Here is a 13,088-nt window from a genome sequence, read left to right on the forward strand (position 1 = left end):
TCTTTTGATGTGGTAACTACCAGTTATATAGAACCTGGTGCACGGAACTTAGGAAGGCTGAAGTGTCTAAGGAATAAGAAACCGACTGGGGTGGGTTCCAACAAACTGAACCTGAGGAATCTTTCTTTTTGTCTGTGAGTTTCTCCCTATTTTTTGGTGAATAGACATATCTTTTACATCTCCAGGAGGGCCACGAGATACAGTGAAGCCACACCAGTGTGATGGGTATACGTTGCAACATAGGATCTTTTGTTTTGTGGTTATGAGTTTTCTTGGTTTTCTTTGAGGCATTTGTTGATTTCTTTCGAAGCTTCACCAGAACTACATGTTTGATGCTTACTTTCATTCCTTCTGATAATATATTTTCTGGGACTTTTTATTAACATTTAAAACATCTCTGTGGCATGAAAACTAGGAGAAAGATAAAATTTCTTTCTACTTATGTGACCCTGGGATACTATAGGTCCGATTCAATTGGTTGGTAGAACACTTGTTATGAGATATAATTAAACCTATTAACTTTGTGGTCTGAAGTGTTTAGGTGTTGAACTGGATTCCATAGTAGACCAAATAATTTGTCACTTGGAAGTGTTCTGAGATATAACTTCATGTTTAAAAGGAAAAAAATAAGAAGGCTTAGGTTTCATCTTAAAATTTTCCATCCCCAATAGTCAATGCTACATTTACTAGTCTTAGAAGTAAGTACCCAAGCTAAAACAACAGGATTTGTCCATGTGGCTTGTTTTTTTGTCCAGGGTACAGAGATCAAAATCCTAAGCTTCCCTAGGTCTTGTACCTCAGCAAGGCTTGTGAGTGGAAATACAGTGCCCAATCCCATCTGCTTTAAAAGGTAAATACAGATGAGAGAAGAAGAAGGAGAAGGAGAAGGAGAAGGAGAAGGAAGGAGAAGGAGAAGGAGAAGGAAGGAGAAGGAGAAGGAGAAGGAGAAGGAGAAGGAGAAGGAGAAGGAGAAGGAAGGAGAAGGAGAAGGAGAAGGAAGAAGGAAGGAGAAGGAGAAGGAGAAGGAGAAGAAGAAGACGAAGAAGAGAAAAAAGAAAAAAGAGAAGAAAGGTGTGTAAGATGCTTGGGGCTTGGTTGAGTCCATATGGAGTCAAGTTGACAGCCAAGATTAGCGATCATAGAGCGTCTGGATGGCATTTAGCAAGCTAACATGTTTTTCGTTTTTGTTGGCTAATGTTCGTGTAAGGATTCCCAGGACTTACTGCTTCTCCATCCATGCGAAGGATTTCCGTCTCTTGGCTGCAGTTTCCTCATCTGTCAAATGAAGACATGAGCAGTTCATGTGGCCAAGTGAGACTTCATTAGTAAGTCAGCGCAAGGCTTATCTCGTTGTTATCTTTGCAGTACTGGGGTTGAACCTAAGCTATAGCCCCATAAAGTAGAAATTTACAAGCAAATCTGTTTTTTGAATTCCAAATATGTTATAAAATTAAAAAAATAGATTTTCTGCTGATTCTAAACTCATTTGTGACTGTGTAATGAAAAGATTGCTGAAGACCGCAGTTGCTACACAGGTGTTCTCCCACCGAACCATAATCCTAGCTCTCACAATTAATGGTTTTTTTTGAGGAAGGGTCTTGAATAATGGGATTAAAGGTGTGCACAACTAAACCCAGCCTGATTTTGATTTTTAAAAGTTTTATTTTATTTTTATGTGGGTGGGTACTTTGCCTGCATGTATATCTGAGAATCCCTTTCATGCCTGATGCCCACGGAGGCCAGAAAAGGGCAACAGGTGCCCTAGGACTGGGGCTATAGGTGGTTATAGGCCTCATGTGGGTATTGGGAATGGAACCCAGGCCCTCTGAAAGAACAGCCAGTGCTCTTCACCACTGAGCCATCTTTACAACCCCCTATTTTTATTTATTTATGTTTGAACCAGGGTCTTGTAACATAGCCAAGGCTGGCCTTGACTTCTTGACCCACCCTCCCCCGCCTCAGCTTCCCAGCCTCCTGTGTACCAGAATTACTGGCATGCGCTACCACACAGACTCTAGAATTAATTTTTAAACAAAGTTAAGGGGCTGGAGTGGTGGTTCAAAGGTTCAAAGCAATGACCGTTCTTCCAGAGGACCCAGGTTTGGTTCCCAGCACCCACATGGTGGTTCACAACTGTCTGTAACTCCAGCTCCAGGACAGCGTGGTGCACATAACATACCTTCAGGCAAGGCATTCATATATATAAAATAAAAATGAATAAATTAAAAAAAATAACTAAACAAAGTTAGCATAGAAAGTATTTCATGAATAAGCAATCTCTATTTAAATGAAATGTAATTCAGACTGAGTTTTAAGTAATTTGTAGTAATTAAGGACCAGAAGCATTGACTGGGGATGCAGCTTAGGGATACAGCACTTGCTTGATGTGTACAGGACCTTGGATTCAGTTCCCTCGCATTGAGAATAAATCATTGTTTTCTTCTTACAAATACACAGATAATACTAATACAAGGGAGTTCCATGAGGTCATCCACAGTTGCAGCCCCAGCATTTGGTTAGGCTTGAGGCCGGGGAATTATGAGTTCCAGGACAGTCTGAGTTACACAGCAGGTGGTTACTTCAAAAACTACGAGTTGGGCTTGATGGCACAGGTCAGAAATTGCAGCAGTTTGGGGGACTGAAGCAGGGCAGCAAATGTGCGAGTCCTGTCTGGGTGCAAAATAAAATCATAAAAAACTGAAACAAACTGAAAAATATGGAACAAGAGAACTCAAGCTTTTATTTGCTTTTTTCTTCAACAGTCTTGGAAATTCGGAGGTATTATTCAATGGTAATCAAAGGTGTAAAAAGAAAGGCTGATATCACTTTAAAAATATTAAAAAAAGGAAATTACTGTGGATGTCCATTGTTTTCTGAAAGAAGGCTGTTTGCAGGCCTGTCTGGTGCTGACGTGATAGAAGGCAAAGGCCACATCAGAACAGGCTCTCCTTTTTGTAACGCTCCATCTCAGTGAAACAGAGCGAACATAGGCAAGCAACAATACACACCGAAACGAGCCACAACCCTGGAGTTTCACAAGAGTCATGTTTACACACAGGAGCATAGCAGGGCCAGTCTGCACCTTCTGGTCTTCTCCTTTGTACGTGTGACCTTGGCAAGTTGTGAAAAACCTCTCTGGGTTCCAGCTTCTTCATGAAATCTGCTACTTTAGGGCTGATGTGTATATCATATGAGGCAATGTTAAGATGTGAGAACAGGGCGCGACACACCAGCCTTACAAGCAATCATCGGGTATCTTCTGTGTGGTGCTCTCTATGTTAGTCCCTGACAGACCTTTGAGGCCTCTTGTCTTTTTTGTGTCATGTCTTGACACAATGTGTTACAGTCTTAGTTATGAAATTCTGGCAAATTCATCAGGCCAGTGAGGTGCAAGTTACTATAGAGAAAAGGCCTGTTAGAGTCAGGGAACATGACTAATTTGGGAGAGAATATGAGATGTAAATAGTTATTTAACATCTTGCCTTTAAAATGTTGAGTTCCTGGGCTGGGTTTTACAAAGTGCATTTCTGATGCATATTAAAGCCATGGTGACATTCAAGGAGCCATACATGCCTGATTAGAGCTTTAGGGCTCGTATTTATAAAAAGGTTACTGGTGCATTTCCTCGGTGCAAATTATTTTTGGCTCTTACTAATATTTACGAATATAATAAAGTCTCTGCAGCATAATGTGTGTGATTAATTTGTCCTAGTCACTGGCTTGCTTTTATTTAGGGAGATATCCCCGGAAGATGATATCTCTTCACAGGAATTTGAGCAGACATAGGGAACAGCAGTGTACAGCTAAGGGCAGCTGCACTTTTCACCCTAGGAGACAAGATAAGAAATACCATCAGGACAGTAATGTATCCACTCACTTAAATTCATCACGGAGATGACACAGGCCGGTGTCTTTGGGGTATTTCTTGGGGATGTCAAGGGTAGCCTAGGCAACAAGCAACAGTCTAAGAATGGTTTGGGTGGCGATGTCCACAGAGCATTGAAGGCAGGATTATTCTGGACCTGGTGATGCTGGTCTGTAATCCCAGCCACTAGAGAGGATGAGGCAGGAGGATTGCAGGCTCAAGGCAAGCTTGGGTGAGAGTGAGACTGTTTGAAAAGAGCAAGTAAAGAGTGGGCTCAAAAGTAGATTCAGTCCCTAGTACTAGGAGAAGAAACCCAAACCTAAACGAAGACAAAACCAAACCAAAGAGATGTGCTTGTTATTTTTCTTGTTGCTGTGATCAAATACCTGATAGAGCACTATGTAAGGAAGGAGGGATTTCTTTTGCTGCAGTATTCCCGCGTGGTCTGTCATGGCGGGGAAGGCATGGTGACAGGAGTGGGAGGCAGCTGGTCCCACGCATCTGCAGTCAGGAAGCAGAGAGAGATGGGTGCTGGTGCTCAGCTCACCTTCCCCTTTTAATTCAGTTTTGGACCCCAGCCCATGGAATGGTGCCACCCACCTTTAGGGTGGGTCTTCCCATTCCAGCTCCCCAATGTGAGCCTCCCTCCCAGACTGATCAGAGGGTTGTCTCCTAGGAGGGTCTAGGTCTGGTTGACGATGTTAGCAATCACATGTTTGTACATCCCAAACCGGTCATTTTCATCCCGGGGATCTTAGCTCTGACCCCAGCTGGGCTGGTTACTATTGGGGTGTCTGGTGCTATGAAGACGTAAATTGCAGCTATAAATACATAGCTGTGTGACAAACTTTTCTTGGGGAGACACAGCGAACACACCTGTTCATCCCAGATAGGAAACTCACTACATACCAATGAATGGATACCACCCAAGTCCAACATGGTTGAACCAATGACTTTCACTGGGGTTACTTACAGGAATATGGGTAAGGTTATTGACAGGAGCTGAAATGGCTCAAAGACAGCTGTATCGCCAAGTTTCACCCCCACAAGAGCTAGGAACCTGACTGAAGCACACAGCACAGTCTGCAGGCAGCTCAACAGGTTGGAGAGTGCCCTTGTGGAGCCACTCTGGTCTTGACCTCTTCCAGGCAGCTGGTCTGCTCTGGGAGTCTTTGCTGAGGCTCTCAGCTTTTACTGCTTACTCTGGCAGGGAGGGGCCTAGTGGGTCTGACCAGTTTCAGGGACTTTCTGGAGCTACTTTGACTTGTTTACCTTCCTGCTTAAGGAGCTTCCCAGTAGGATGGACTCTGTCAATCTGAGAGGAAACTGTTATTCAACACTATCTATGACGTTTTGACACACAGTGAATATTTAGTCTCTAAATCCTCCTATGGCTGCTTCATTTGCTCATTACTAAGAAACCTCACAGAATTTCGGCAACATTTTTTTAAGTCAATACTCAATTATAGAAGTTTGATTAAGGGCATAAGAACACTCTGGAATCTCTTGTTCCTAAGGCTCCCTTTTCTGCCTACTTCAGTTCAACAAGGCTGACGACTCTTAAATATTTAAATTCTTTCCAAAGACACCCTGCTGTGTCCCCAGACGCAAGCCGCACACCCAAAGGGACAAAAGGCACTGGAGACAGTCCCTCCTCCTATTTCGCCTTGATTCATAGGAGAAGCAGGGATCTCAGAATTAATGCAGCCCAGACCTAAAGTATCTGGGACAGATCTTGGGCCTTCTTGGGAAAACAAAACAAAACATCGCTCCTCTCCCGCTCCTCAAACAAAACAAAACAAAACAAAACAAAACAAAACAAAACAAGCAAACAAATGCAAGGCGACGCTGTTTCGCCGCTACCAGCTGAGCAGGCTGGGTCGCCTAGGTCCTATGGTGAGGCCGGGGCGAAGTTCCCGGGTCCTGGCTAGACGCTGCGGGGACTTTCACCTGCTGGGCGCGCGCGGGGCGCGGGGCGGACCCGGCGGCGAAGGGCGGGCGGGGCTGTGGCGCGCGGGAGGAGTCGGCCCGGGCCCGCCCCGCAGGAGGAGCCGCGGGCTGGCAGCCGATCCGGCGTCTCCGTGACAGGCACCCTGCTCCGCCGCCGCCGCCGCTGCCTTTCTTCCTCGTCCCGGGCTGTGCGCGCCGAGCTCGGGATCGGGCTCCGGGTCTAGCCCTGCTCCGGGCCGTGCGCCCTTCGCTCGGCGTCGCGGTCTGGGGCTCCGTGCCACCCGCTCCCGCCTCCCAGCCGCCTGGCCGCCTCCCGGTAGCCAGAGCTCAGCCACCGAGCAGCTCGCACCAGCCGCATCCGCGCCGCCCTTGCCGCTCGGCCCTCCGCTTCGCTCTGGGTTCCCCCCCAGCCACCGCCTGGCACCCAGGCTACCCACTGCACGACCCGTGTCCTCGCCGCCACCTCGCCTGGCCCCACTGTTCCCTCTCCTGGCTCTCCCCAGCTCTTTCTTGCCGCCGCCACCGCCACCGCCACCGCCGCCGCTGGAGCAGCGGGTCCACCGCGGGTCACCATGCCCAGCAAAACCAAGTACAACCTTGTGGACGACGGGCACGACCTGAGGATCCCTCTGCACAACGAGGACGCCTTCCAGCACGGCATCTCTTTTGAGGCCAAGGTGAGGGGCCACCGGGAGGGCAGTACCCCGAGGGGGCAGGTCTGGGTGGTTGGGATGCCAGCTGTCCTGGACGCAGAGCAGGTGGGTTAGGCCTTTCTCAGCTCCTGCCCAGAACAGCTAAAAAGAGCACCTGCAAAGTTTGAGGTGTACTACCTCACCCCCTTCTCCCACCTGCAGACACCCCATCCTTGCCCGCCAAGGCTGGATTGAGTTACTTCCCGGAGCAGCCTGAGCAGCGCAGCCTGACCGCCTGGTTCTTTTGAAAGCTTTTAAGGAAGCGCTGGTGTTATTTACCTCCTGGGCTTCCAGGAGAGGTGCTTTCGGGAGGTGTTTTAAGAGGAGAATGCCTGTTTCCTGACCAGTTAAAAACATTAAAAGAAAAAAAATTTCCAAGTAGCTGGGTCTAGTTGCTAAAGTCACTCCCCAAATGTTTGCACTCACACGACTCTTTTACATGTGCCAGTCACTGGTGTGGAGGTCGGGTGGAACCCGTTTTCCAGTTTTGTGGTGCGCTGTTAAATCTCAGCAGTTGCTAAAGAAGAATTTAGCCCAGACGACTGACATTTGCAGGGCCAAGCCCAAAGCCACCCTGGGGGGAGGGGTGGAGTGGAAATCTGCGTGCTGGACCAGTGGCTGTGTATAAGGCTGGCCACCCTGGAATGGTGAGGCACCTGGCTGTGCGAGGAGTTTTGGCTTCTGAGACTGCAGTGGAGTTTCCCACTGCTCTTCCCGGGAACAGTGCTTTTCAGGGGAAGGCTCTCGATTGGCACCGCTGCCCTACTCCCCCACCTATACCCTAAAGAAAGACGCAGGGACACTCAGCATGCACAGTGTGCTTGTCACCGAGTGAGATTTAAGTGAGTTCTGTTTTAGGTTGGGTTTGGATGGTTTTGAGAACAGCACTTTTGACGCGGAGGCAAACTTGCTCCGCTTTCTCTTCTTGGATGACCACAGGTTAGTAAATTGTGCAAGAACTGCCATCAGGTGTCCATTTCCTTCAATTTGCAAAACATCCTTGGAGTGTCAGTTAGGAGCCCAGAGGTCACATGTCTTTAGAATTGCGTCCCTTTTCTCATGCCGATGTATGGATTGGCGAATCATACACCCCCCCCCCCCAACAGCTTTTCTCAGTCACATTTGCTAGGACTAGAGGCGTCACCCCTTCATCCTCTGCAGTTATCAAACTCTACCTTGGAATGCGGACTGGGCTGCTGAGTATGACTGGGACCAGAGGGAAGCTGTCAGCCAAGATCTTATCTCACTTCTCTGTCTCAGAATAGATCTGGTTGGCCCAGGATATTCAGTGTTTGGGCTCGAGTGTCTGGGCCTGTGGATTCGGTAAGCAGTTTCTTAAGAGTGTAACTTTTCATTATGGTTATGCTTTAATTTTCTTGCATAGACATACACTGAGAAATTGGCTTTTGTTTTGTTTGGTTCACCAGTGCTATATTTAAAAAAAATATTTTTATTATTTTTAATTATATGTCTGTGTGTGGTTGTGTGCATGCGAATGAAGGTATCCCCCCGGAGTCCGGAGGCACTGGATCTCCCTGGAGCCAGAGTTACAGATACTTACTTCTGAGCTGCTTGATGTGGACTCTGGGATCTGGACTCTGCTCTTCTGCAAGAGCTGAGTGGTGGGGCTCTCCAGCCCACTGGGTGCTGGGTTTTTGTTTGTTTGCTTGTTTTTTAAGAGTGATAAAAAGACTAGTCAGATTTAAAGTTGCCTTTTTTTCCTCATAGGCCTTTGCATTTGGTCATAGCTAGTTGTCAAAAAATCTAAGTATGTACATGCAAATTTCAAGTAAAGTCCAAATCTTAGTATAGTCTTCTGCAGTTGGAATGGTGAGGCAGGGGATTAGAGACTTGCCTGGGCCACATACTTCTATCAGAAAAACCAACCAATGAATCAACTAACCAACCAACCAACCAACCAACTAACCAAATAAACGAACAGTTCTTCTAGCTTGATGTATTTAGGGGACATGTGTACCTTTAATGAGTATCTGGGTGACATAAATGAAGTAATTGCAACCAGACCTTAAGAAATATTGGGCTTGACGCTTGCCTTCAACTTTCTGGATCTCACTCTATTTTCTTTCTCTCTAGTACTAAACATGTAGTTTCTTTTCTGAGCAAATGTCTGGGGGCTGCATAGTGTGGTTTCTATAGTAACTCTGGATTCACAGATAGTGCTGGTCAATAAGAGGAAAGCCATGGTTGCTCTGTGTTCCCAAGGCAGACAACACAGGGGGCCAGGGTTCAGCATTGAGAAGGGTGAGGTGGAAAAGAAAGGACAAGGGCAGTTGGAGCTTCCATAGGCCAAGACTGAGTTGACGGACTGGGTCCTTCCTCCTAGTTCTTTGTAGTTGATGCTGGACTCTGGCATATTCAAATCCCATGTCACCCAAGACCTGCGTGGGGGTGGAAGCAGAAGATCATTTCTCTGTTCTCCCTGTGCACCCCAGTAAGTACCTTCTGCAGCTAGCTTCCACTTTTTTATTGAGCCGTGTCTGTCCCTAGAAATGCATCACCATGGGGATTTCAGGGTTAAAGCCACAGGGCATTTGCTCCTTGTTTTGGAAAAGCACAGACCGTAAAAATGCAAATGCATTGTTGCCTTGTTAGGTGCCTTGGAAAATGAGCCAGAGCCTTCCTCTTCCAAGGGTTGGCAATTTTTCAGAATCAACACTGGATGGAGTGATTCTCGGGACATCTGCCTCTCAGTTTTCAGAGTTCCATGGAGACACAAAGATTTAGGATTAGGTGGGACAGTGTGTCCCTGGCTGAACCTCTGCCTACTTAAGAAACATACATACCTGCCAGTATCTCAGTCGGTAGAGTGCTTGCTCTAGCATGCGCGAAGCTCTGGTGTGGTGATGCATGCTTGCAATCCCAGCACCCAGGAAGTATAGGGAAGATACCCGAGACCCCATCTTCCTGCATGCACCCCATCCCAAATGCATATAATGATGAAGCCCAATCTATACGCTTTCACCTGCAAGATCTCACTCAAGTCTCACCGCTTTTTTTACCAGATGTGTCTCCGCGGCTCTGTTTGATGGAGTAGGGATATAGGCTCAGGGAGGCTGCTGCCTGCCAGGGGCTTTCAGAAACAGGAGCATTAGCGTTGTTGATTTTTCAGGTGGAAGACTTGGTGATGAGCCTCACAGAGCGTGTCAGCATCAAACAGTGAAAACTTGTTTTTGCCCAAGCCAGACTTCAGTCTCTGTGATGGAATCCCTGACTCTCACAGCTTAGAGCAGGATGGGTTCATTTTAGCTCACGGATTCAGAGCTTTCAGTGGATGGTTCTAACTGTTGGTTGAGGTGGCAGAGGGGAACGCTCACCCCTGCCACCCCCCCTCCCAGGATTGCTTACACACCTGGCATACGTCCAGCAGGAGGGCAGCACGCAGGTGTGCACTGCCCAGAGAAGCGAATGCTCCTCTCGCTGAAGTGGCCCTTACTGCCCACACCGTGATGGTGGGAGCATGTGGCGGAAGTGACTCACCTCATGCTATAAAGGAAGCAGAGAGAGATGGTGGTGAGGAAATGGGAGACCAGGTCTAACTTTCAAAGGCATCGTCATTACTTCCTTCCTCCAGGTAGGGCCCGCTTTCTGGAAATTTCTACCACCCCCTAACATAGAGTCACCAGCTGGGGATGAAGATTTTAACACACATGCCTATGGGGAACATTGCCTTTCCAAACCATAATGAATTTACTGAACACTTACACGCCCTACTTCGTTCTAGCCTCTGCCTCCTTGGATACGCACCCTCCAGGGTATTTGACCCCGGTCTGTGACTACCTTATCTACCCCTGACACAGCTTTTCTCTCTGTTTTCCTAGCCACACTCTCTGGACTGTGGTTCTGGTCATCAGAGCTGAAAAGCACCTTAGGCATCTAGTGTAGACTCACTTTATGGATAATTGAGGTCCAGAGGGAAGTCTTGACCTAAGGTCCATAGCCACATAGTGACAGAACCATCGGGGATCTCTGGGTTCAGTTATCTGTTGCTATCTAACAAACTACCTTTAGACAGGCTGGGAACAACAACTGTGTATTTTGCTCATGATATGTGGCCTGGGAACTCAGGCAGGGCTTGGCTGGACTGTTCTTCTGGTGCACATGATAAACATTATGTTGGGTTCTTTTTTTTTTTCTCTTGGTGAACAGACAGGAAAGTCTTAGAAGGCTCCACTTACACGTCTTTAGTAGATTCTCCATGTGGTTGTTGAATCTAATGGCTGGCTTATATTTCTTCCTAGCACAGTGGGTCTTTCGTGTGGTGGTTGGCTTTCCAGAGGACATGTTATAGGAAGGAGGACACTGCTAAGATTGGCCTTCTGAGTTTTACAGGTCACTTCTGCTATGTTCTGTTGCTCATGACTGCAGGGCACTAGAAATAGACTCACCTTCTAGATGTGTGTTTGAGTGTGTGGGCGCATATAGACAGTGTTCCTTGGGGTTGCCCACCTTTTAAAAAAAGAATTATTTTTAATTTTATGTGTGTTTTTTGTTTGTTTGCTTTTTTGTTTTTGCTTTGTTTTGTTTGTCCCCTGTGTTTGTCTGTGTAGCACATATATGCAGTACCAGTGGAGGCCAGAAGAGGGCATTGAATCCTCTTAGAATTATAAATAGCCACCAAGTGGGTGCTGGGAACTGAATCTGAGCTCCCTGCGAGAGGACCTCTGCTCCTAACAATGGAGCCATCTGGCCAGTCCTCCGCTTTGTATTTTTGAGTCAGAGTCTCTCACTGGGACCTGGAGCTTGCCCAGGATGCCAGCTCATCTCATTGGCATGCCTCAGCAATTCTCCTGCCTCTGCATTTGCAACACTGGATTACAAGCACTGGTCACCATCCCTGGGTCCCGGGGACCAAACTCAGGTTTTTGTGCTTATGAGGCAAGCACTTTATCAAATGAGCTACCCGCAGTTTCCTAAACCCCACTTCTTAACGAGGGCGTGTCAAAGCCAAGTTGTAAAATTACATGTGTGGTGAGAGATTTTACTGATGCATAGAGCTGCGTCTTTCTTATAAAAGTAGATAGGCCCAAGTGTCCTGGGATGCATCTATTTCTACCTTAGCTGTAAATTTCATGATTTTGTGGCATTTGGTCATTGTCCATTTGCCCAACATGTCAGAGTCATTTTTCGTGGTCGAAATCACGCATAATGCGGACTAGTCACCTATGTATAGGACCCTAATTAGACTCAACGTACTGTTTATTATTGCTTACTCATAATGGTGCTTCAAAGAAGTGGAACATTAAGTGCTATCACTGGCTATAATTACCTACCTCCTCTTCACTACGGGATGCTGCCTGGAGCTTCTTGGGGACCTTTGAGCTATCTTTACCCTTGATGCCCAAGGAGCAGGCTTTATTTTTCCCTGCCCTACACTGAAAACTTGATTCCTGGTACTCTTCTTCTTTCTCCTCCTCCCCCTACTTCTCCTCCTCTTTTGGGAAAAACTTCCTCTCTTTGCTGCCCATCCCCTTTTTCTTTAGTTTTTTTCTTTTCCTCCTCCTCTTCCTCTTCTCTTCCTCTTCCTCCTCCTTCCCCTCCTCCTTTCTTCTTCTTCTTGGTGTGGCATATGTATTTGTGTGCATGTGGAGACCAGAGACTGATGCCCTGTATTTTGGCATGGTGAGTGCAGGTGCCCACAGGCCAGGGAAAGGTGACCTCCCTGAAGCTGGAGTTACAGGCAGTTGTGAGATGCCTGGTGTGGGTGCTGGGAACTGAACTTGGGTCCTCTGAGAGAGCAGTGGGTGTTCATAACTGTGGAGTCCTCCACTTTATTTTATGAGGCAGGGTCTCCTGCTGAATTTGGAGACTTAGAAGGACTGCCGGCCAGTGAGCTGCAGGGATCTGCCTGTGTCTGTCCTCCAGGGCTATGATATAGATGTGTGCTGTTCTTCTTGTTTCTGTAACATGGGTGTTGGCGATCCAGATTCAGGTCCTCAGTGCAAGCACTTTACTGACTGAGCCTTCTTCCCAACCCCTTTCTCGTAGCTTTACTGAGATATGTTTCATGCACCATATAATCCACCAGTTAAAATGTTTAATTCAGTAATGTTTGTGTATTCACAAACATATCTGTTCCCACAGTCCTTTGAGAACATTTCCATCATCTCGAAGGGACCCCTGTGCTCCAGTCCTAAGTGGTCACTGTTCCATGTTCTGGTTCTAGGTTTTCATCTTCTGGACGTTTCATGATTTTAAACATATAATACCTATGATCTTTTGGTTCTGAGATTGTCTTTGTTTCTTTTACTGTCGCTGTGGTAAAATACCTTGACATGAGCAACTTCAGGGAGCAGGAGCCTGTTCTGGCTCAAGGCTCAAGTGACAGTCCATCACGGTGGGGAAAACACGGTGGCAGGGACTTGAGGGGGACTGGTCACACTGCACCCAGAGACAGGGAATGAACAGAGAGCAATGAGTCTGTGCTGTCCACTCACTTTGTAAGTTCAGGACCCCTGCCTGGGATGAGGGCTGCTTGTCCTGGCCCGATGCTTGTCTCCTGTGTCCTCCACAGTGATGAATACAATGTCTTGTATATATATATATATATATATATATATATA

The 13,088-nt window shown here is 47.0% G+C and overlaps 1 protein-coding gene across 2 annotated transcripts in view; it reads left to right on the forward strand.

Moving 5' to 3' along the window:
- Positions 1-5,977: 5,977 nt before the first annotated feature.
- LOC119827302 (carboxyl-terminal PDZ ligand of neuronal nitric oxide synthase protein-like) overlaps positions 5,978-13,088 on the forward strand; it is a 295,495-nt gene continuing 288,384 nt past the window's right edge. For both annotated transcript variants that reach the window (XM_038348855.1, XM_038348856.1), the window contains exon 1: positions 5,978-6,492. In XM_038348855.1, coding sequence (XP_038204783.1) covers positions 6,388-6,492 — 105 coding nt within the window. In that variant the 5' untranslated portion in view covers positions 5,978-6,387. The remainder of the gene's footprint in view (positions 6,493-13,088) is intronic.

Source organism: Arvicola amphibius, chromosome 12, assembly GCF_903992535.2.
Source record: "Arvicola amphibius chromosome 12, mArvAmp1.2, whole genome shotgun sequence".
Classification (NCBI taxonomy): Eukaryota; Metazoa; Chordata; class Mammalia; order Rodentia; family Cricetidae; genus Arvicola; species Arvicola amphibius.